Source organism: Bemisia tabaci, chromosome 2, assembly GCF_918797505.1.
Source record: "Bemisia tabaci chromosome 2, PGI_BMITA_v3".
Taxonomy (NCBI): Eukaryota; Metazoa; Arthropoda; class Insecta; order Hemiptera; family Aleyrodidae; genus Bemisia; species Bemisia tabaci.
Genome location: NC_092794.1, coordinates 35,912,661 through 35,938,657, shown reverse-complemented (window position 1 = coordinate 35,938,657; position 25,997 = coordinate 35,912,661). Strand labels below are relative to the sequence as shown.

Sequence of the window (25,997 nt, the reverse complement as noted above, 5' to 3'; positions counted from 1 at the left end):
TACCATCAAAGTATCGGGAGTCATCAGTATTAAAATCGTTACTTCGCTTAGTTTTCAAATGAAAACCTGGCAGAAATGCTTCATGCGGCAAGAAATGATGAATGGTGGCACTCCATTCTGATCAAAATTTGACAGCCCGTCCAATTTTGATCAAAGAGAACTTTTGAATGGTGACCATCAGTAATCGACTGGTCTACTTTGATCAGAATTGGTTCGGAATTTGATCGTGTATCTAGACCTCAACCCTTACTTTTTGTAGGATTGTATTTTGGCTCCAACGTTTGCAAGAATTTCACCCTCTATCTGTCTGGTGAGTCCCAATGTTGGTCCGAAAAATTAGGATTGCGTCAAAATAAAATTCGATATCTTATGATCCACCCATTTCGACTCGACCGATTATCAACAAACATAATGCTTTAGGCCGACTGCACACACAGCAAGTAAAGACCTGCAAGTGGCACATCGGTGCCGCTGTGTTGAGTTTTGATCACTGCAAACTGCGCGGCCCGCGCAGTTTGCACGATCACCGATGTAACTGACAAGCCACTTGTAGGTCCCCATTTGCTATGAGTGCAGTCCGCTTTATAGAGAAAATCGAGCATGACCATCTGCAGGAAAACCAGACAACACGAATGTCAACAAAAACCCCTCTCTTGTCGATGATGAGTGCGGTGACATTTTGACGCCTACCAAAAATCCTGGCGGGAAATTCGAATAAGGCTGGCTCCTTCAATTTTATCGATCTACAAGGATCATATAATTTACTTATCATCACTCTTCTTTTTACTTCTAACATATGGTGGACCGATAAAACTGTAATTACCAGGTTTATTCTATTCTTAATTGAATTTTTAGAATACGTCATTCATTAAAATTTTGTCTGAGGGACTGAGTATGATTACGTGCAGAAAAAAACAACAATTTACGAAGAACTATATTTAACTTCTAATCTAACCTAATCTGACCTAACCTAACATGACATTAAAGTCGCTCATGTAAATGTAAAGTCGCTACTGTGATCATAAAATTGTTAGGGTTATCTTAAAGTTGCTAACGTCATCCTAAAGTTGCTAGCGTCATCCTAAAGTCGCTCATCATAAAGTCTTTGACGTCAAGTCCTGAAGTTGCTAATGTAATCTTCAAAGCGCCGATGAAAACTCATGAGTCATAAAAAGTAGAACGTATAAACGTAAGGGAGGGTTTGGAAACTTTCCGACGACTAGAATTTTCTAATTCCCTTCTAGTTTTGAGATAAATATAATAAATATTTGAAACCTTGCCCACATCAATTACTTAAGATTAAAGGAGAGGCTGTAATGTTTTCTGCAGTATATTCCTGTACATTTGTATTACATTTTCAGAATACACGCAAGGCAAATTGCACATAAAACTTCATCCAATCAAAGCTAAGGCACAGTGCAGAGGTTGGATCTAAGATCGCCGATCAAACAATTATCCAATCAAATGAAAGGAAGTTTCCAACCTCCGCAAATGTATTGATGAAGGATGTGTACTTTGCTGCAAGGCCACTGTGTGATTCTAAGTGCCACAAGAGTCAGGTGCGCAGAAACGAATTAACACATAAATTCAACAGTACAATTTTTCAGTCTAAATTATCATTTTGATAATATTATATAATTACTACCTTTACATTTACACACACACACACACCCTCACACACACACACACCCACTCACACACACTGTCCTCCTATTGTGGGGAGGGAGGGAAGTGCTTCTACCTATATCAAAATTCCCTTTCATGAGTGTGTAATAATGATATCAAAGTTATAAAAAGTAAAGCCATTAAGTATTCAGGCAAAATGTTTCACCACTTCGGCAGGTCTTTTAGAGGTAAACCATCATTGGGCGCTGATTTTTGGGGCTGGACCTTCTTAACCTCACTAGGAAAATGTAAGAATTGCTAGAGCCTTCTGACCAATGAAATCATTGGCGGGATAGTAATGTAAATGGTTCACATTTGTGGGTAATGATGTTATTGGCTGCAACAAATCCACTATATGCATATCCGCAAAAATCAATGAGAATCATTTCGTGATGTCCTCATCATAGAGTACAGAGAGAGACTCTGTCGATGGCGGACAACTTAGACGGTTTTGGTCGCTTGCCAGGACTATGGTTTGCTGCAAGGTTCCTTCTTTAAATGAGGTAACTTACAGAATATCACAATTCAAACCTTTCTTACAGCTTTCATAACTTAAAATATAATTTGCAGCATGGCAAAAGCCAATAAACATTTTTTTTTACCTTTTTTTCATTATATGTTAGCATGTCCTGCATAAGACCTTGTCTCCACGGGCCAGCTCACGGGATTTGGCCCGGAGAAAAATCCCACTTACAAAGTTGGGAAAAATATTGAGTTAATCAATATTTTTCGCAGTACCAAGTATGGTCCTTGTACCCATAGGACCCACAAAGAGAGGAAGAAGAAGTGAAAACGAATTGTGCTATATTTAGTTGATTACTCCAATGGTTCATGTTTGTTTAGTTAAAATAATGTGTCTAATTGTCAATTGAGTGCATTATTATTTTAATCTCGGTTAAATACTCGACTTTATCTAATTTATCTTCCCGCGCAAACTAGTCGCAGGACCGTATGAGCCTCGTCCCGTGGAGACGGTAACTGGGAAAAATCCCAGAAGTTTCATTCCTGCTACTTGAACTTGGGAAAAATCCCCTGAAAACGTCCCGTGGAAACAAGGCCTAAGCCATCATTATGCAGTCCTCCTCACATTCAGGCATTCACTGTGCGTCATTACATTGAACTTTAATTTTTATTTTACGATTTACATCACAGAGGTGGGAGAGAGAAAATTATGAACTGATAATGAGCTTATACAAAAAGTTCTGGAATGAGACTTGATACTGAATAAAGAATGATTCTACCAGATAGAATCACAAATAATTCGCAGAGTGAGATGGTCACCGCCAACTGCTGAATGAACTGCCTCTGAAAAAGACAAGAAAAGAAAAAAATACATTAAAACATTTCAAGCGATTTAGCAGATAAAAATTTGCATTATTAGATCCAACCCAATCCCGGCAAAACATATCAAGAGAAAGGTAAGTAATAGACCCAATGTTACATTCAGCATATTCCATACACATCAAAACAAGATTTGTCGACGGTGTATTTCGTATGTCTTAATGTTTGCACCATCAGGGGGTTGGGCTGCAGCCGAGCAGCCCCTTAGCTATAAATATTTTCCATCAGCACTGCAAGCGGAAGTTGTATTAGGGAACATCGAGTCCAATTTTAAAAGTGCTAAAAAATTGCTCCCTAAATTTTTCAGGGCAGTGAGCAGAGAAAATAGTTATTGTGGGATGCACCAAGAGGCAGGGCGGAGGAGATTGAGACTGCCAAGTCTAAGGTTCATTTCACCAGCCCCCCCCACTTCCAAAAAAAAATAGGAAAAATATGCCATCGTTTTGTAAGTGTTTTGTAACGTTTTGTAAGTCTAAAAAAAATTTGTAAGTCACTCCAAATGGTTCAAATGGATACCTTCATTTTAGGGGGGGGGGGGTGGAGAGATGGTATCCCCCCACTTCGCGATCCATAAATTCTGACAACGTCAACGTTTTGTAAGTCCAAAAGAACATTTTGTAACTGAATTTTTAGGGGGGGATACGGCTACCAAAAATTTTGGGGCCGGCCCCCCCCCCACCACTTTACGATCAATAGATTCTGAAACCGCCAACGTTTTTTAAGTGTTTTGTAACGTTTTGTAAGTCCAAAAATAATTTTATAACTCAATTTTTAAGGGGGATACGGCTTTCCAAAATTTTGGGGTCAGCCCCCCCCACCCCACTTTGCAATCGATAAATTCCGATAACGCCAATGTTTCGTAAGTGTTTTGTAAGTCCAAAAATAAATTTTGTAACTCAATTTTTTGGGGGGATACGGCTACCAAAAATTACCAGGGTCAATCGCACCGTTCAAATATCCCGCGCAAAGACCACCGGATCTCTCGCCCGGATCTTTCTCGCCTCCGTGCCATGTTGCCGCAGCCTTTCAACCTTTCCGACCGTTACAGTGGGGCAGAGATAAATCGTGTTCCTCCGCTGCTCAGGGTTACACTAGGTTAGGTTATAGATTTTCTTCCCCGATTTTTGTTCTCACGGTTTGGAGAGAAGCGTATATTATTCAGCTAAAATTAAGAGGGGTCAGGCCGTTTACATTTCATGGGCACTTGAAAATCCGGTTGTTTCGCTTTAGACAGGAGATGGACCAACGAACATAGTCTGAATTAAATAATGAACGGCACTTATTTTCTCTTCAAAATTTATTGTAAAACATGATGCACACAACGAGAGGTTCGGAAATCAACTTCTGAACGGGATACTCTTGAGTATTTTTAAGTCAAATCAGATGATGGTTCAACGGTACAAATGATGCCATTTATATTTTTTCCCTGAAAAAAATTCCTTTATGAAATTGATTGATTTCCGAAATTTGATTTGCACATCCTCCGTTGCTTTACTTTTGAATATGTTATCGTGCGCTTTATATCGGTTAACCAATACGAAAATTACTACCCAGCTCCAAAGGTTTCTTGTGCAGCTATCCTAGAGAGTTTTTTACGTTTTTTAAGCCCCAGAAATGTTTTGTATTTCACTTTACGAGGGGTACTTGGCCTCCTGAAATCTATGGGCCATTCTCTTCTCATTAGGATCGATTAATATTAACAATGGAAATGGTTTGTAATTGTTAAGTGACGTCTTATAAGACGAAAAGAAAATCAATTTGTAACTCAATTTTTGGTGGGTATGTGGCCCCAAAAAGTTTGGACATCTACCCTCCCCTCAACTTTAAAACCGATAAATGTTGACGATGCAATAGTCTTCTATGTGTACGAACTGTTTCAAGGAGTAATTCAAGTTTTTCATTGGTGAAAAACGAAATTAGGCAGGTAGGCACGAAAGTCGTCTTAATTCTTGAGTATTATTACTGGAGAACTCGCAAATCGTAGAATGGAGAACACCGGTATTTTAACCCTTAGATGACTAACCGGGTCTACGAGGCCCGATGGCTTTTTATTTTTCGAACCACATTCGCTATAATTGGCCGAAAAGTCTGTCCTTCACAAATACGAGGTCTGTTAGATTAGAAACCGGATTTTGGTTATAACTAGCCTACAATGCGTCCGAATTACGTTTTCTTGAGCTTTCCTGATGGCTGGAAATATATTTAAGAACGCTAAGTTCACAAATTTGAAAAATCCTAATTAGCTTCGATGGTATGTGGCTTGAAGTAAGGCAACCTCACGGGTGTTCGCGATTTTTATGTTTGACCGAACTTGTATCTCTTTTTTCGGTCTTGCACTACATTTTTCAACCCACAAGGATGATTGGAGTTTCGTCTCCATATCGTAGCCGTACACTCAAGTATTGTCACCAAAAATTATCCTATCCAAAAATGTAGGATCATTGTTAGAACGTTCAAGTAGCTGAAGGGAAATTGACATCTGGTTGGATTTTTGTTCAACGGACAACAATCAAGAGGCAAGTGTACCTGAAACTCGATGCATGCCTACATATTCTATCAAAATTGTATGCACAGAGCCTTCAGAAATGTTGCACTGTTCGACAAGCTCAAAGCGACCATTTTCGAGCACTTTTGCCCGTACTTTTTCCACGTAACAAATGTCAGTTGCCATTGATGGTCGATTCCCATGCTCCTCATCTTCGACGAACTCCTGACCAGTTTTGAATCGTTCAACCCACTCAAAACGGTGGGAACAACTCATACAATGATCTCAGTAAACTTTACTTGGCATACCAAAAGTTTCGGTACAAGGTATACTGAGTTTAATACAAAATTTAATATTGAATCTTTGCTCTATCAGTGATCGCATGATGAAAATCGCAAAAACGCACCTGACTTACTTGTATTCAAGATGACACAGAATAAACATTGATCAAAATAATCAAAATCTGTGAACATAGCGTTCTTAAATATATTTCCAGCTATCAGGAAAGCTCAAGAAAACCTAATTTGGACGCATTGTGGCCTAGTTATGACGAGAATCCGGTTTCTAATCTAACAGACCTTGTAGCTCTACAGAAACCTTTAAAAACATAATTCTTGAACACAAATATTCGACATTTTTTTTTTAGACAGCAATTTTTGTTTCCCGTCTACCCCTGGAATGACTAATCGAGGTCTGCAAGGCCCATATTGAGGCAAATTTTGGTTGTTAAAGTGAATTATAAGATAAAAGTGGGAAAAAATTTCTTGTCAAGTTTTCAATGGATTCTCTGAGGTTTTGCTGTAGTTTTTTTAGCTGAGAAGCGGTCATGGCGGTATTATACTGTCTGAGAATACTGTCGAAGTACCGTGCTATATTTTCTTACAACTAAAAGGTAACCCTTTTACATACTCACCGTTTCACAAGAAGTATTAGGTGCTTTTTAGGTGCTTCTTGTGATACAATAAATATGTAAAGGCGTTTCCTTTCAATTGTGAGAAAATATCGTATGGTTTTTTAAAATCGTTTTTTCTTAGAAATCTAATTTCAAAGAGGTGTGTGAAAAAACGGCCAAAAATGCCTCAAGGCATTTTCGAATTTTGATCACTTGGGGTGATACAGTAGCTTCCGAGACACCCAAAACCGGTCGCCGTTTTGCTTAGAAGCGCCGGGTTGCGACGTTGCCATTTGTTAAAGTGGAAACCTTTAAAAATCCATATCTCCGCCGCATCTCAACCGATTTCAATGAACTTTTTTTAAAATGTTCCTCTTAAATAGAGCTTTCTAGTGATGTATAGTTTCTTGGGGTTTACTTGGCTTTAAGTGGCACTTAAGCGGTATTAGCAGTTTTTGATAGACACAAAAATTTAGTTGTTATTTTACCACGATCGGTGCTTTAGAAGTTTCATACGATTATATGTGGCCAATGTGAATAAATATCGGGGGAAAATGTGCGTAAAATGAGGGGGGGGGGGATAGTGATCGGAACTGCTTGATTTATAAATGCGGATGAAGAATTAAAAATAAAATGTTACGTGATCATGCGGAAAATAAAAAGTCGAGGATCGAACCCGGAACATCACTATCATGGAACCAGTACGTGTGCAGTAGGGCTCCGGACTCCGCTGAAACCTTCAGGCCGATAAAGCGGTACAAGAGGCTGCTTCAGTGTTGCCAAGCGCCGCACGACCAAATCACACGCCGAAAACGCAACTTTTGGGAATTTTTTACGCCCTTCCTATTGCGCATTCGGGAAAACGGCTCAACTTAACCTCTAGAATTGGTCCATAGAGTCTGTAAAAAAAAATTCAGCCCAATCGGAGGCAGCAGGTCCGTAAGTTCCCCTTGTGAGTGTAAACAATGCGACATCGTAGCTACCTGGTGGGGAGAGGGGGTTTCCTGGCCGAAGTGCTCGAGCAAGGTAAGGCGACGGCGACGCGGAGCGCCCATTTACCTCCGCCGCACAGAAAATAGTCCGGGTTCAATCGCGAATATCTCAGCTTCTACTCGTAAAAGTGAGCTAATTTTGTGGCTTTCCCTTAATTATGAACTTTATAACAATCTATTAAAGTTTCATCAACTTTCATCGAGAGCCGCTGAGCCCATGCTCTGTGCGGGGTTCTTTGCGTGAATTCTTGGCATTTTGAAACCGTCAATTTTATTTGATGATCTTTTTCTCCACATTGTCAGTGGAAAATTCTATAAATTCTTTTTTTAAACAAGTTCTTACGTTCCTTCTATATTTTTGAAGTTTAGATTTCATAAGTAAGTAAATCAAGTAATTTGAAAAGCTAGCCTTGTAATGAAAAAAATAATTTGATGAATGCGGAATAGTCTCCTCAAAATAGAAAGTGAAAAAAGGGAGAAAAACAAAGGTTGCAAGGGGAAAGAATTATTTTTTACTAAAATCAGGAAACTACTAACCATTAACATAATTTTTTTTCGCGCAGAACTTACTTTTTTCTTTTAAGGCCAACTTTCAAATTAACATGCCCCTTATTCAAATAAGAAACATACAAATAAAACAGAAAAATATGAAGCTCCCGCTTCAGTTGCAGTTACTTCCGCATTGTCTTTCCTTTTTAATTTTTATTTCAATTTTTAAAACCCTACACCTTAAAAACACGGACGGTTAATGATCTTGACTATAGGTAAAATGATTCCTGCAAAAATAAACCTCACAGAAACGAAAGAGGAAACCAAGTAGACAGAGTAAAAATTCGGGCATTTTCGGGCGAGCCGAGAATCGCAACGTCGGATCCCGACGAGGAGCCGCTGGGTCAGCGCTGAGCTTACCGGGGTATTGTTACCATCGTGTTCACGCCGGGCCTTTATCTGGCGGCCGGACCCTTGTCATTAAGGATCTCTGGCTATTGGTGGACCACAAATTGCACAACATTTTTTTATCATCTGTGAATTTTTCCTTCATTCCAACGGATTCGGATTCAGATTGCAATCCTGATGAAAAATATGTATAATTGTAGGTAAGTATAATGGTAAGTTATTGTATTACAGAACTTTTTTGGAGTTTGTGGAAAGCGCTGAAGGAATTTGCAATAGCTGTAATACAATAATTTCGTTCAAGCCCATAAGCGCAAATCCTCCAAGTTGACAGCCCAAAAACGCAAATGGGACTATTTGCGCTTTTGGGCTGTCAATTCGAGGGGCATCGGCCTGATCGATACATCGATATAATCGAAGGAAAGCTCGTGCTGAATGTGGGCTGAGATTTCCAATGCCCTTTCTCCAAGAACCACGAATGGGGCAGAAAAATTTCATCATCATTTCAAAGGTAACTTTTATGGGCCACACCTTCACGTTTACTACTTCCTTGAAACTTTAAAAGATGTACAAGCAGAAACTTATGTTAAAATTCGAAGTGTCCGAAACCCACCTCTTAAATGCAAGAAAGAAACTCAAAAATTAATGTTCATACTGAAAACATACGATGAGCTTGTCAGCAATGAATTATCTACAATTCAGTTTTTGAAAAGAGTTGGCATGAAATTCCAAGGCAGGTGCTTGTAAATGGTTTCCTTCTATATATTCGACGCAAGCTTTCTCTAAAGTGTAAGGCTCACCTCAACAAACTCAGACAGATTTAGAAAAATAATATAAATAAGGCAGGGGGGGGGGGATAGTTCCCAGGTTTCGTTTTTTGCATGCACAAATCAAAAGCAGAGCCTGGAAACTTTTTGTCAACCGAACCTTATCAATCATCGATTTTTCACTGATTTGCATTCTTCTGGACTTAACTGACAAGGAAAAAAAGGTAAATAACGTTGCGCCATTTTCACGCTTCTGCTTTTATTCCTCCCTTTAATTACGCTCCATTCGATATATCGAAATTCTGGTCGATTATTTCATTTGTGTTTATGGGCTATGAATATTTTCGCATTTGGGCTGTCGATTTCGGAAATTTGCGCTTATGGGCTGTCACCAATAATTTACCATTACATTGACCTATAATTATATATATTTTTCATCAGGATCGCAAGATGAATCCGAATCCGTTGAAATGAAGGAAAAATTCAGATTTTTGTGGTCCACCAGTAGCCAGAGGGCTTTAATGACAAGAGTCCGGCCGCCAGGTAAAGGCCCGGCGTGGACACAATGGGAACAATACCCCGGTGAGCACAGCGCTGACCCAGCGGCTCCTCGCCGGAATACGACGTTGCGATTCTCGGCTCGCCCGAATTTTTACTCTGTCCAATTGGTTTGCACAGACTATATCGATGGTGAAAATGCAGAAGTGCGTATCTCGGAAAACACAATTTTTCAGGAGAGTAAAAAAACTGTCTACATTCCTCCTTATTGTCAGTAGAAGGGTAATAATTCTTGAGGATAGAAAAAATGAGATGCTTTTTAAGACTTCATAAATATTTTGAATAATTTCTCGCGCTGTTAGAAAATACGGCCGAAATGCCGAGATTCGCGTTTTCGGCACTAAGAATTGACACTTTATCACGAGATAAGCAATTCTGCAATTAGTGTTTTGAACCCATTGTTGGCGAATTTTGATAATTTAAAAACTGAAGAAAGGGTTTCATGCTTACGATTCTTTTAACAAGAGCTTTAGTTTGACCTCATACGGCCGGATCAAGCATTGTATGATTGGAAACTGACATTAGATTACGAGATACGCATTTCTGCAATTAGCGTTTTAAAGCTACTCTTGATCATTGAGATCAAAAATAGAATTTATTCAACCTTAAAACTTATTTAGAGGCTTTAGTCGATCCAATACACTAAATGAAGCATTGTTTGACCGGATTGACTCTGATAAAACTGACCGTTGTTGTGATGAACCGTCAGATCAATCAGTTCATGATTGCATTGGCCCAGAGAGTAAAAATGGACCTGAACGCCGCGCGCTGCTAGTAGGTAGTAGATACCTAAGAAGAAATGATACTGGAGGGCCCTCGAGTGATAATCCGCCTTCAATTACAAGCGTATGCAACATTAATGACAAGTAACAGTACCTAATCCCCCCCTTCCCTCGTCTATCGGCCTATCACCAGCATTCACTGATATTATGCATGCTGGACTGCCTGATTATCCACATTTATCCACATCAACTTTTCTCTTAGATAGATAAATGAAAACCATTGAAAACAAACACAGAACAGCTGATCAGCTGATGTGCGGTGTTGGCGGGAAACGCTGCTGAGGAGCGCGCGTTGTGATTGGTTGTGCGTAAGGCGCGCCGAAAAATGTACAGGCCTGAACGAGATACGCATTCCTGCACTTAAGCCCGAGAAAAGTTCTACGGTTTTAGGTGACTTCCCGATTTTTTTCGATTATAATGTCTTGCTGGCTGATAGACGACATCTTCAACTGCACGTTTATGCAGCTAACTCAAAACTGTCAAAAATCGAGATACGCACTTCTGCACTTTCACCATCGATATACGATGGACACACGGAAAAATCGGCACAGTGAAAGGATCCTGCCTGCACGGGCAGTTTGCCGTGAGTCCAACATACCCTCATTCTTTTTTGATTTTCCGAGAAGTCATTATCTTCTTGCAAATGATCGAAGCGCTAATGAAAAGCCAATGGATCAAACTGTCAATAGGAGAAAACAAAAACTTAAAATTCGCAAATCTCGCAGAGAGGCATGCTGTAGACTTTGAACGTAAATATCTCAGTTTGAATCTGATGGTTCATACGGCGCACGGTAGATCGAGTCAATGGTACAGGTCGGTCATGGGCGATTCGGGCAAATCGCATTTTTTAAGGGACAAAAGTGTTCCTTAAGAGTTATATTTTGAGGATCTGACATTGATTTGGAACGAAACATGTCCATTTTTGTGACATAAGGCATCAAAGAGGGGCTTTGCGTAACTTTTCATTTTAGCGAAAAATCGTCCAGAGTCTTTCTTTTTCATTTAAGTTGCTTCTGTTTAAATTAATGCTAGTTTCATTGATTGATTCTAATTCTGCAGAGTCTGGAGAACACATTGCACTAGTAATTTTTTGTATTCGGCCCATTTTTTCAATGATTATGTTTGCACTAATGTGCTTATATCAATAAGCAAAAAAAAAAAAGTTTAGGTAAACTTTTAACTACCTATCTGCCATCATCCGCCAGAAAAATTTGTTTGGGCATGTTCGTAGGAGTCCTGAGAATACGATTCCGCAATATTTGGGTACCACTTTGCGTCACTTTGGCCGTGACGTCACTTTTGCTGTTGCGTTCCGAGATTGTGCGCGAGCCTTATCTCGAAAATCAAGCGACCGGCGCCAGCTCACTGGCACTTAACTTGCTTCTGTTTAAATTAATTCTAGTTTCATTGATATATTCTTATTCTTCAGAGTCTGTAGAACACATTGCGCTAGTAATTTTTTGCATGTGGCCCATTTTTTCAATGATTATGTTTGCGCTATTGTGCTCCTATCAAAAAGCAAAAGAAATAAAGTTTAGGCATACTTTTAACTACCCATCCGCCACCATCCGCCAGAAAAATTTGTATAGGCATGTTCGCAGGAGTCCTGAGAATACGATTCCGCAATCTTTCGGTGCCACTTTGCACCACTTTTGCCGTGACGTCACTTTTTCTGTTGCACTCCAAGATTTGCGCGCGAGCTTCATCTCGAAAATCAAGCAACCAGTAAACTCTCGTAACTGCTAAATGACCCAGGTAGGTATGATTCCTGTTCATCGGATACTGAAAAACAAGTTTCACCATCAAAACGTGCTCTTTGGCCCGTTTTTCGTAATATCATTACAGTGGATATCGGATACAACGACATCGGTTATAACGACATATCGGGCATAACGACGTAAACTGGTCGGTCCCGGCTGAAATCCCATTCATTCAATGTATTTATGTATCGGTTATAACGACATCGCATATAAAGACATATCGGTCATAGCGACGGAGTTTTCGCGTCCCAACAGATGTGGTCATCGGTTATAACGACCTGAGCGACAGCAACAGAGGCCGAAGAGGAGAGGATCTCGTTTTCAGACGCCCTAGAAGCCATCACAACTGTTCAAAAATTCCTAATTTTGAACCCTGAATGGAACGATTCCAGTTTATTACACTTTACGCTCGGCCCATAGCGCGTTACAAAAAAGGTACACAAACACAATTGTGAGGCAAAAAAAAAATCACGGACTACTATTCAAATTAGAAGTTTTATACCTACTTCTTCGGTATTGCGCATGTGTAGTGCAAATATAATGTAGTGTGTAGTGCATGTAATCTCAATATTATAAAATACCTTGTTTTTACAAATTCAAACAAAGTGTTTGAATTAAAATTAGTCCTAGAATAAAAAAATAAATTAGATAAAGCTAATAAACAAAGGTGTTACTGAAGAGATAATGAATCAGCAGCAAAATTCACCGGGCCTTGGAATCCCACCTACAGCACAGACTTGTTCTCCGCTCTTTAACATAGGGTACGTGCGTAAAAATTCCGCTATCGGTTATAACGACTATCGGCTATAACAACCGAATATGGCTGGTCCCTTGAAGGTCGTTGAGGTCGTTATATCCGATATCCACTGTATTTCCTAAACTACATATCTATAGGAGAACTAAAAAAAATCGGGCATATTTCCTCTCGGACATCCCTCTATAATCTAAATCCCTTAAAAAGCTTTCTTGGGACGTATGCGTAGAGAGCTTGAGGAAACTTATTGCAGGTAACCCAACCCCCCTCTACTTGCCTGGCCCCTGACTATGATGCCATTTTACCTGTTGGCCTTCGCGATCGCGCTCGACCGGTCACCGGTGAACTCTGATAACTGATACTTCTGTCCAATACGTACATATTTTTCAATTTTTCACCTATTTCGATGTGAACAAAGTGCAGTCAGTGCAAAACTAATTACACTGCGAGTACGTTTTAACGTTACAAGTCCGGGATATTTGCGGTTTATTGCGTTGCTTGTTCTTTAAGTTTGATGCGGTTTGAGAGTGGAAGACGAGGATGAGAGGAATGGGAAACTGAATATGAAGAAGAGGAAGCATAAGGAGAAGCAGATGACTGATATGTTACCTACATGTTTTGTTTTTTTTTTTTTTTTTTAAGCCATCTAGTGTTTTTTCTACTCTAAATCCCTTCTCCGTCCTCTAAATTTAAAAATGAATTTAAAGTAAAAGTGATCTTGAATATTTTCAAAGAATTCATAAATGTATTTCATTTGTTTTTTCACGGATCCTTATGCATAAGAATCAATCAAAGAATCAATAAGAATCAATAAGAATCGATAAGAATCATGCATCTTATGACAAAGTTTCGAAAATAACTTTGCTATGAAGGGAATGATATATCTGATGCAGCAGCTCATATCTGAGTAGGTATTTTTGTGTATTTGTGACACTTATTTGTAAGTTTTCATAATTTTATTCATAATTTATCCTCTTCCATCATGAGAAATTAAAAATCCTGTCCTACAAAGTAAAACACAGACGCCTAAACTTTGCACCTGCATAGTTTTTTCAACAAAATGCACAAAAACGGGTCTTTAGGTACGTTGTTCACCAAAAATAACATCAAAAATGAATTCTACGCAAAAAATTACATGAGAAGATGGTATGTAATTGATCGAATGACCAGGAATATTCTTTATCCTTGTAAAATTAAAAGCGCAACGCTCCATGACCAATCTCTCCCATTGACTCTATCCACCGTGCGGCGTTCTTCCTTAGCACGGCAGAATAGATGTCATGATTGCATTTACAAAAAACTTTTCCCCCCATCTATTTAGGTGTAATTCATGCACGGTGGGCTTTAACTCACTTTTAATGCGACTTGAATGTACATCAAAAATTCAAGTTGGAGGTTGTAGTGGAATACTCCCTGATGGGTTTTTGGGCAATTACGAAATAGGTTGTCGGAACTCCTCGAAAAATAATCGCATTTTTGTGGTTTTTTAGGGGTAAAATAGCAAAATCGGCCTTGGGGCGACAAATTAAATCCCCTCTCCCTCAGCCCTCAAGCTCGTGCAATAAGTATGCTAAAATTTTGGAACCGACTAATTCCTGGGGAGTTGTTGATGAAGACGATCTACTGAAATGCCGCTCTTGAAAACCCGAGTGACATTTTGTCAACCCATAGTCTATTCCAGATAAGAAGAGCCCTGGGAAATCGTAAAAGTTGGCACTGTTTGGCGTGGTGGATACGGTGGAGCGTTTTGGGACTTATTTTTTCTTTCGTAATCAGAACTAACACCAAAAAGGCGAAATGGTCTGAAAAGAACGGCTGAATTTTCCTGAATTTTTTTTGGCAGCATTTGGATTGTCCAGATTGACCTTGAAGTCCAAATTTGCGAGAAATTTAGGTTTTTCGACAATAATACGGCAAAAACGAATACGGTCAAAGTTGTTACAAATTAAATTTCGAACGACAACCTTTCTTATCGTTTTTTCTCTCAGTGCAATCGTTTTCGTGTAAAATTCGAAGAACCCTTATATTTCCGGAAATTTTCGTTCAGTCCAGGAGAAATACCAACGGATGGAGAGGGTGAACTCTGAACAAATTGCATAACAGACTTTTCCGACCAGAAGAATATCATTAATAAGTTGAACTGAATAAAACAAAACATACAAAAAATTTGCCACAGTCCGACCGCGAAATACCCCTTAAAATGCTTAAAATTAAAGAAGGCAGCCGTGTTCTGATCAGCAAGGATTCAGGTAATTTAAAATGTGCATCTAGTGCGTTGTGAGGTGTCATTTTGATCATAAATTTTAAATATAGTGTGAAAATAGCTCCTGGTCAAACATGGTGCACCTAATCTAGACTGGCGGTCAACTTCGAACGGCAGGAGTTTAACTTGTAAAATTTGATTGTAATAAATTTTAAATTGCAAGTAAGGTATCGATTTCTGGATCCAATCAGTTAAGCAGTTTGATAAGATGCTCAAGATATATTTTTCTTTTATAACACCTGATAAATGACGTGCGGGCAGGGAGGCTGCATAAAACTCATAATAGTCACAATTCTGGCCGAATCTGAAGGTTACAAGGGTTCAACAAGGCGCAAAGATTCAAACTATGATTTTAGCGAATTTAGATGATTTTGGTCGTAAATTTCAAATGTGAGGTAAAAAATTACAATTGGTCAAGCAGGGTCTCTTAGGTACAAGATATTCGACTTCTAAATTCGAGAGGCAGAACTATACATTTGATAGTGTAAATCTTCTGTAATCTTCTTTTAGTAAAAGACTGTAAAAATCTTCGAAAGTAAGGTATCATACTTCAGTGTAATATGTATCATCCGCTTAGCAGTTTTATTAGATGTTCACAATTAATTTTACTCAACAAGAAGACCTGAAATCAAAGATGACTGATCGTGAAATATCTGAATCGTGACTTTCTCTATAGGAACAGCCGGTAAAACGACAATATGGTGTATACAATTCCAAAAGAAAAAGCTGAATAAGCGACCTTTACAACGGAGTTACTGCTGAAAGAAAAAAATGAAAATATTGGTGATTCACAGCACTGCATATTCTTCAGTGTGACTCATGGAGAAAGTAGCCATTAACTTTTGATTTTGAAGATTTTGCCATGTTCTCACGTTAACGGATGTGCTTAGTTCACATCTCGAATGACAGAAGGCCCTGGTTCTTGGGGAAAAAAAACGGATTCGGAAAGCGGATATCCTTTCAAGCGATACAGGTCAGAGGAGGACACCCCCAACTTGCAGGGAATGCCTTAGAGGGCGCCATCTAGGACCGCCGAAATCCCTTAAAAATGCGCCTAAATACTACCTATATTTTATGTTAATTTTCATAGGTTTTATTTTGCTCATACTTTGTGAAATATTTAACGAGACTTATCAGTGGACTCTGGCCCATTATTTTATGGCTTACGATGTGAGGTTAGGATACATAGGAGTGCTGCAGGGATGCCATATCCCTCAGAAATGAAAAATTAACCACCAGGCTAGAGTGGGCCTCTGAATCGTGGATATCACTGGAAAAATGTTCCTGCCACCTGAATTGAGTACCTCTTAGTGCAGTAAACTCAGACTGATGGTGATATATGATATAATTAGACACATCAGTAGTTCAATCTGGCAGCAGTGGCGGTTTTCATGTGCTTCGCGGGTCGGAGGGTGGGTCAGGGTGCCGTTATTTTTAGGGCGCTACGCGCAGAAAAGTGATCGTATTTGAAAGTTTTTCATCAACTTCGAAACAGCGGGGCGATTATTGAAATGATATCGACTCTATGTCGCCGCTTTGTCGTGTCGCGCCATCGACTAAGCGTATGCTTAGTCGATGGCGCGACACGACAAAGCGGCGACATAGAGTCGATATCATTTCAATAATCGCCCCGCTGGTCTTCTGAGATTGAGAAGAAATCCACGTATCTCACCACGTGTATGAAAATAATATACAGTTGTTGTTTTAATTCTTGAAAAACAATTTTTAATAATTTACACTGTTGCCGTGATCATTCAAGCACAGAACAAATAATACACTAAATTTCTTCTGGGCTCGAGTGAATTTGGCAACAGTGTAAATTGTCAAAATTAGTACTTCAGGACTAAAAACATCTATTGTGTAATACTTTCTTATACGTTGTGAGATATACTAGTCTCCTCAACACCGGAAGGCCTGTTTTGAGGTTGATGAAAAACTGTTAAATGCGATTATTTTGCTGCACACAGCGCCTCAAAAGTAACTACGCCGTTACCCACCCTACCCCCATCCCTGGGTCAGATATGAAATTTTCTCGTTCAAAAAAGGCTTCAGGATGTCTTCGGAAGACATGGTCAGGCTTGGAATCATTTGGACGCATTTTATAGCCGGAAAATGCAGTTCCGCGGATCGACCTATTTCCTTCCTATTTAAACCAGTGTAATTTTACCCGAAATTTTAATAGCTTTGGGGGAAAATACAGACTTTAGCTAATATGCTGAAACTTTAGAATCATCTTTTGGGGACAAAAAGGAATGGGAAAAAGCCCCCCGAGCAAGATTTAAACAGGGTCGCTTCAAGACGGAAAACCCTCCAAGGGTAGTTGCTTTGTTCCTCTAGGATCCGCGAAGCGCATGGAAACCGCCACTGCTGCCATATCGAACTACAAATGTGTTTAATTATATTATATCTTACCTGAGCATACAAGTCAGCCTCAGTGGTGTAGTGGTCAAGGCAGTTCGCTGCCAACACTGAGGTCCCGGGTTCAATCCCCGGAGGTGACTGATATTTGCCATCGTGACTGTGGATGACTATGCCACTCCAATACCCTGACCCTTCGAGGTAACAGGGTGCGGGAGGGACATGGTCACCCAGTAAGTAATCCGTCTGCACTGTTCGACTGGGTTGTGAAAAATCGGTAATCACTCGTAGTGTGCGCGACTGCCAGCGCTGCTTATCAGTGTAGATTGCAACAACACAGTCCAATTCGGTGGAGGCATGGCCGTGCTCCGAAATTCCGTGCTCTGCAGCGTCTGCCACAGTCTTTGATAAAGACCTTCCGTTGGCTATCAGACGGCCGCTGAGCCTTGCGGGAATATAGAGGATACACAATGTGTCAATAGTACGAAGTTAAAAGTTAAGGAGCACGGTCCAACTTCGGGGTGCACGACGGCAGTAGCCAGTTGCCTTGGCCCCTTGGGGGCGCCTCGCCGGTCAGCCCGGCCTTCACTTACTTACTTACTTACTTACCTGAGCATACTGTACTAAAAGATACTCAATTCAGGTGGGAGGAACATTTTTCTAGTTATATCCACGATTCAGAGGCCCACTCTAGCCGGTGGTTAATTTTTCATTTCTGAGGAATATGGCATCCCTGCAGCACTCCCTGCACCCTAACCTCACATCGTAAGCCGTGAAATAGTGGGCTAGAGTCTACGGATGAGTCTCCTTAAGGTTAATTTTCAGCTGTAGTTCTGAAAAAATCCACCGCGTCGCGCTGCTAAAATCCGACTCCGAAATCAGTGAATATTTAAATATCACAATAGATATCTTAAATTCTAAGACTCATAAGTTCTAGCAGCATACGTCTGGAATCCTTAGAAACAAACGCGAGCTTTGAAAGTTTAATAATAAAAGCTACAATTTGATCCCAGTTTCTCTTACGGGATATCTGTAAGTGCGAGAGAGACAGCTCATGGTGGGAGAAAGATATCTGCAACCGCTGAGAGCGATCCATCGCGATTGGTTGCATCAAGGTCATCATGCTTAACCCTACTTTTTTCTGGGATCAAATTTCAGAGCTTCAGAAGTTTCTTTTTACATCGTTTTTAGTGTCAATAGGAAGAAGAATGTTATGGCTAGAACTTATGACTCTTCGATTTAAACTGAAGTTCCCCTAACCATGTTGCCGATCACCCAGCTCACCTAGAAATCGCATTTCAAGTTGAATTTCAACCTCCAGTCCGTTTGTGCGGAATGCGAAAACCTAGTCTTTAGTGTAAAATAGGGTTTCAAACACAAATTTCAGTAACCTACATTTCGTTAGTTCCGCATAGTTTATGCCGTGACTTGAATTGAGGTTTCAAACTCAGGTTTCGATTGAAGTTAGGTTTGGAGCCTCGCATAAACGTAGCTATTTTCCCTACTAACGGACCAAGATTCAACAGACGTATTTTATTTGTGGATGCAGGTGGATGCGCATCCAAAATTGGTGATGGATGTGGCATTTTCCGTGTTTTATTTCTCGCATCCAGTGCCGCATCCAGTTCCTAGTTGGGTAATGAGTTTGGCGATGCGGGTGCGAGTTTGGCAATTGGTTTGGCTGATGACATAAAAGTGGATGCGCATCCAATGAAATGGAAGCGGGTCTCGCTAGCCCAAGACCTGCTCTCAGTAGCGCATCCCGCATCCATTAGAGGCGAGAATTCAAATTTTGGTTACGCTTCCGAGAATCTCGTGGTCTGTCAACAGGGAAGACGCCATTACACGCTCGGTTCTTGGCTATTGCTCAGTTTGCCCAGTTATATATATTAATCATTAGCAATAGAGAAGGAGAGGAAGAATAATACAAACATAGAAGAATATAGTTAGTAATATTTCAGTGCTGTATATTTTAGAATGCCTGATAAAAGGGTTATTATTATATAATAATTTGTGTAATTTAGAAATTACGTGGTCTGTCCGGAAAGTATCTGGACTTTTTAGATTTTGAGAAATCGAGCTTACTTATGACATTGTGGCTTTAATCTCCTTTGAAGTACTCTCCGTAAGACACAATGCACTTGTTCCAGTGATTTTTGAGCTTTTCAAAGCAGTCCAAAAAGCACTCCTTTAGGATGTCCTTCAGCGCTCTCGTCGTATTCCCTTTGATGTCATTGATGGAGTGAAATTGAGTCCCTTTCATTGGAGATTTCAGCTTTGGGAACAGCCAGAAGTCGCGAGGAGCTAAGTCTGGACTGTATGGAGGATATGGAACCAGAGGAATACCGTGCTTTGCCAAAAACTGTTGCACAAAACAGGAGGAATGAGCCAAAGCGTTGTCATGTTAGAGCATCCAGTCACCGGAGCCCGAGTTTTTCAGTTAAAATTTCCGCAACGATGGTCTCCGGGATATTTAGCTGCTCTTCCAGTTCCCGCACGGTTAATCGACTGTCTTGGGCAATAGCGTCCTGAACTTTTTCTACGTTATCGGGAGATTTCGTCGACGAAGGTCTCCCGGACCGCGGATCACTCGCGACTGTTTCACGACCCGATTTAAAGCGATTATACCACTCATTAATATTGCTCTTGCTCATAAAATCAGAGCCGAAAGCTTTCCGAATCATTTCCATGGTCTTCTTGGCAGTTTTTTCTAGATTAAAGCAAAATTTAATACAAATTCTCTGATCTTCACGCTCGGTCATTTCACGAAAAAAAAAAAAAAAAAAAAAAAAATTGACGATAGCACTTAACACACACACTTTGATCAGTTGATTGCAATCGAGAAAGCCCGATTGTGTGGCTGCATTGGAGAGGACATGGGCAAAGTCCAACCCAAGTTTCAGCACATTATCTGCATTACATTCCGAGATAATCAAAAAGTCCTGATACTTCCCGGAGAGACCACGTATTTCTAAAGACATGTGAGCTAATCTAAGTTATTGGATTCATATTTCAATCATAGGTTAATAAAATCTCTTATCTAGTGAAGTATATAAAAGTCTTATTAATTTATCTAGTAGCTACGTTTAGCTTTATAAGCTGGACTATAAATAATTGATTAATAATTTGATATCTTATAGAAGTATGTCTTAGTTTATTTTTGGGCTTGTGTACATCAGGAAGAGGATGAAGAGTTAGAGAAATAAAAATAAGATATTATCTTGTTCAAGTGAGATTTTCTTTAATGATACTTGTATTTATTTTTTTTATAAATTAATTTGGGTCATTTCTATAGGTTTATTTTAATTCTAGGGTTGATAATTAAGATGGGGTTATGTCCTTTCCATTTTTGGTTTATTTTAATTTGTGGAAAACTTGAATGAATAAGGTTTTTTATTTTATCTACTTTAATCAAGTTGATTCCCTTGATCCTACTATATTATTTATTTTCTATTTCAAGATTTTTCTTTGCTAGGGTTAGTTCAACAGTTTTGGGAAGGTTTATAGGGCTAAATAATGGTGTTATTCAAAAAATGATAGGTTATAGTTCTATAATTACTGTTTGCTGGTTTATTTATAGTAGAAGAATCAGGTTAAATTTTTTTTCTCTTTTATTTTCCAAGCTACACGACACTTCACTTGCAATACGGCACACAACAAAAGGTCGCCCATATGCAATTTTTTGGAACTCCCAGTTCCCACTTATCACATGACTAGTCACGTGATATTTTGACGGAACGTTTTCCCGCGTCTGCCTTTGGTGGATGCGTTTGGCCAAAAATGGATGCGTAACATTTCCCGCTAAGTTCATTATTTTTTCAAATTCCCGCCATTTTTCATTGGCGGGAATTTCAAATTTTGCCCCCCTTTCAAACTTTCTGATCTCCTCTTATATAAAAAAACCTGGGTCCTATTTGTAATTCTGATTACAATGGGCTCATCTAGGGACTGCTACTTGTCGATAATGGCAAAAAACATGGAAATCGGCCTGGTAGAACGCTCAAACGAACTATGACAAAAAATAAAAAATTCCATTGTTTAAATGGGAGATTTTGCAACTTTAACATGTAGTATAAAAAAAGCTGGGTCATGTTTTTAAAATCTAAATAAAGCGGGCTCATCTAGAAACAATTGCCGTCGATAGGTGCAAAAATCATGAAAATCGGTCCGGTAGAACACTGGATCTAAACGTTACCAGATACGCAAATTTAGGAGGTCTTGGAGCTTAGAGTACCTATATAGGGAGAGTATGGACATGGCGAAAATTTTGAGGTGATTTGTTAGGTGATGGAGCTCTTAGACCCCAAAAGGGTAGGCAATCTATGAATTCAAATTATACAGAGTGATTTATAATCATAATTGTTCAGACCTGTCGTTGGTAAAGCACGTATTTGACTTGGTTTTTGTATAAACTTACTCATTTTTGCGGAAGAAATGCTTACTTATGAATTTTCTTGTCCACTTTCGTTCTATATTGGAGTCTAAAGATTGACAGTGACATTTTTCGTTTTCAAATGTTACCTACCCTTTTGGGCCCTAAGAGCTACAAATTTCGAGTTGTTCATACTCTCCCTATATAGGTACTCTATTGGAGCTTATACAGGGTGGCCCAGACCTACCGTACCAGGCCTTTTTTTTGGTTAATTTGGGTCGTACGGAGTCCAGGATCGCGGGGATGAGTATGGAATCGACCCCAAGAATTCCGAATTTCATGGTCCCAGAGCCCCCCTGGCTTACCTTAGGGGGTTAAAGGGGGGGGGGGTCTGTACTTCAAAAGTCAGGGTTTATGTCAAAATTTTGAATTTATTTCATCGGAATTAGAACGTACGGGAATTTTTAACTTAAATCGACACCAAGAAATCCAAAATCGGTCCATCCGTGTCCAGAATACCGACCCCTAAAGGTGGGGGACAGAGCCCCCTTTCAAAAAATTCAAGTTCGTTGAATTGACGTGGAGACTCGGAAAAAATGTGTGTTTGAGGGAAATCGACCCCAAGAAATCCAAATTTGAGGGTCCCGTTTTCCTTAGAGACTTTTCTGATGGGGCACAGAGGGACTCTGAACTTTTAAGGAGCTTGATGCAAAAATGGCTTTTTTCGCCCCCCCCCCCCCTCAAGAATTTCTTCAGACTTTGTCTATTGATTACTCATACTTGAGCACTTCTAATCTCAAAGGACCCTACGACAAAACGGTCAAATCGCCCTAAACACGGAATCCTACGATTTCCTCAGGGATGAAAGAGGGTCTTCCCGGACACTCAAAACTGGTCATATTTTTTGCCTAACCCCCAAGGGAAAAGGGAGACGGGGGGGGGGGGTCAAAGTCAAAAACTTTAAAGTAGCATAATTTCTTAACGGTTTTGAAACGGCTACACCCCTTCGAGCCAAATGACCCGGGAGTGATGAACGGAATTATATTAGACCGAGAGCCAGCACCGAATTATCTAACCGGAGAGTATAAGAATTTTCACATACATTCTTAGATCGGGAAACTCGAGTGTAGCAAGGATCGGGCAGTCTGGCTGGTCATAGCCGCTGGGTTCAAAATTTGAGACCCATCAAATTTCCGAAAAATTGCGTAAAATTTAACCGGAAAGTATTATAGTTGATTTTAGCCTCATATTGTAGGGGTGACTTCCCTGATTAGATATCACCTTGCCAGACCGTCGAACTCCGCTGGGAAAGGGTTGCCAGACCGCCCGAAAGTTCCGAAAAATTGCGCAAATTTTAACCGGAAAGTATTATAGTTGATTTTAGTCTCATTTTGTAGGGGTGACTTCCCTGAGTAGATATTACCTTGCCAGACCGTCGAACTCCGCTGGGAAAGGGTTGCCAGACCGCCCGAAAGTTGCTAAAATCGACCTTTTCTGCCTCATTTGAATGCACAATAGTCCATAGCCAACCTATCCCAAAATAGGGGTTTACCTTCCACATTCTGGAAAAAAATCTCTAGCATATGTATCCTATGTGTTTTTTAGCGCTAAGTTCGAATCTGAACTTTGCTACCTTCGATTTTTGCCGCTAAAGCCGCCATCTTGAAAAGACGTTGCCAAATCTCATTTTTGTCCAAGAATCGGTAATAACTCGTTCCCTGTGCGTCGGACGACAAATAAAGTTCTGCAAAGCGAAAGTACGTTAAATTTTGATTTTAAAACATGCATCAAAGTTTTGAGACAATGCATGTACCGTCCACCAGAGCGCGCTGAAAACCGCGGAAATTTGAAAAAATTGTCATTTTTGTCGTTTTTCCTGAACACCATTTTTTCTGGGCGATTTTTCGGCGAAAATGGTCGTGGAAAAGTGAAGTCAGCGAAAAATGCTACAAGAAAGACTCTCAATTTTTGGACTAATGACTGTTTTTACAGAAGTTAGGAGCGCTGGAAGTCGAAGACACCAACGGCCGAAATCGGCGTCAACGCTGGATCACGGTTCTGTCATATTATAAGGATTGTACTTAATATGGTTTCATGACGTATTATTTTAGCTTTGAGGCATTGAATCTCGCTGTGAACATTACAGTTAGAGGTTTCAATTCACCCAGTATGGCATCCCTTTCTAGATCCCTGCTCTGTCCCTATTCCCGCAGGTCTCGCAAAATTATGATGAGGCACTTTCCTTTCAGGGTCTAAATTTTTTCGATCCCGGGGGAAAAAGAGTTGAAGTCGCCTAACCATCATTTCAGCATCATTATTAGGAATGTGAATTGTTAGTCGAACCAATTTTAATATCTGAGGTTCCAAACTTTGCGAGCAGGGTCACAGGAGCGAGGAGCCTGAACATTGAAGTTCCTGCCAACTTTAATTTTCAGGTCCCTGTGACCCTGTTCGCGAAGTCCGGAACAGGGTTATCGTCAGGTTTTCGAATATTTCAGGCGTCAATGCTTTTTACCTCTTTTTCTTGGGAGGAATCCTCCCTCAAGGCACTTTCACAGAAATCACAGCAACATAAATACGAAGATAATATTCAGTAAAATACTAGGGACTATAACATTTATAACATCAAATTTAGGTTTCTTGGCCATAAATACATGAAAATAGAGACTTTTCACTTTCCTTGTTCCTTTGATGAATATTTAAAAAAAATTTGTATGATTGCATCCTTAATGCAAACACCATTTTCCCCCGCCAGAAATTTATGAGTTCAGTTTTCGGTTTAAGCCTTGACTTTCGATTTTCTTCACAATCTCGAATGCGGTTTTTGGGTTTACATCTTCAGTCGGAGGGCATTAGTATGCAATGCAACCCAAAAGTTTATTGTCAATTTACATTTCTCCCATTCCTTACTAATCAAGGTGAGTAAATCATGTAAGCAGCCGCAATCTTTGACAATAAAATTATTGCAGTTGAAACACTTACCCAAACTGAGGAGATGTCTGCTTCTGGAAAGAATTACTATTTTGAGGAGAACTGCCGAAAAGATTTGTGTTACTGAAACCAGAGGGAGCTTGATTTTGAGCAAGATTACCAAAGCTGACAGTGTTCTGCTTCGCAAGATTCTCAAAAGTTGCATTAGTCGGTGACGACTGATTGGCAATCCCACCTCCTCCACCAAAGGTACCTGAAATATCAAAACAACAAATACAGCTTTACGTCGTATCTGATGAGGAAATAGCGAAGTAAGGTAATGTATGTGTTCCTTCTAAAAATCAAGCAGCAAGTTTCCCAGAAACCTAAATTTCAATTCCTTAAAAAGTGTAAACAATTCTAACTATCAAACACCTTAGTTATGTCATTTGGTATTTTGATTCACGACAAATACATTTTTAATAAAGGTAAAAGATCAAGTGAATAATTCTAAATTACCTCATCATTTATAACAGAAATTGCGATTTGACTCAAATCCACCATCAGAGGTCAATGATGTGTCTGGTTTTTTATTCCTTTGGTCAGATGCGAAGGTAAGCACCCGACTTGATGCACATTTGATAACTAATCAATTTTTATATGTATGCAGATGTCCTATCATAGAATGATCTTCTAATTTAGTTATCACAACTTCACTCCGAGTGCTCCTTGATCCAACTCCCTGTAAACCTGCCATTCATATCAGAACTACACACTAAAATTATGCGGGAGACAGCAAGAGTCTTCAGTTTTCTCACCACTCAATTGACTTCCTATTTTTAACCTGCAGAGAATCAAAGTATCCAAAACAATTTCTCTTTTCACTCAATACAGTTTAGTTTTAAAGTAAATCCTAAGAAGGTAAAAGAATACATACTCGTTGGTGAGGTAGAGCCAAATACACTTGAAGGAGAACCAAAGGCAGCTGGAGCACCAAAGGCTGGAGCTGAGGAGCCAAATGAGGGAGCACCACCGAATGTTGGAGGTGCACCAAAAGCACTGGCTGTATAATTGAGGAAGAAAAATACATTAAAATTAAAAAACATAAACAAAGAACATGAATCTTTCCCACATATATACACCTCGAAGTTGACACTCAAGAGGTGTTTTAGACACACTGAAATGAGGCAGCTGAAAAAATATT

General features: G+C 39.7%; 1 protein-coding gene across 4 annotated transcripts in view; it reads right to left on the bottom strand.

Annotated features, from left to right (window-relative positions):
• Positions 1–1,317: 1,317 nt before the first annotated feature.
• Positions 1,318–25,997, bottom strand: part of Nup214 (nuclear pore complex protein Nup214) — a 208,611-nt gene continuing 183,931 nt past the window's right edge. For 3 of the 4 annotated variants that reach the window (XM_019045593.2, XM_072297225.1, XM_019045590.2), the window contains 3 exons: positions 25,731–25,856; positions 24,866–25,067; positions 1,318–2,970 (listed from right to left, as the gene is read on the bottom strand). In XM_019045593.2, coding sequence (XP_018901138.1) covers positions 2,943–2,970; positions 24,866–25,067; positions 25,731–25,856 — 356 coding nt within the window. In that variant the 3' untranslated portion in view covers positions 1,318–2,942. Of the gene's footprint in view, positions 2,971–11,920; positions 12,159–24,865; positions 25,068–25,730; positions 25,857–25,997 lie in introns of all 4 variants that reach the window. The other variant, XR_011899324.1, reaches the window with a different exon arrangement.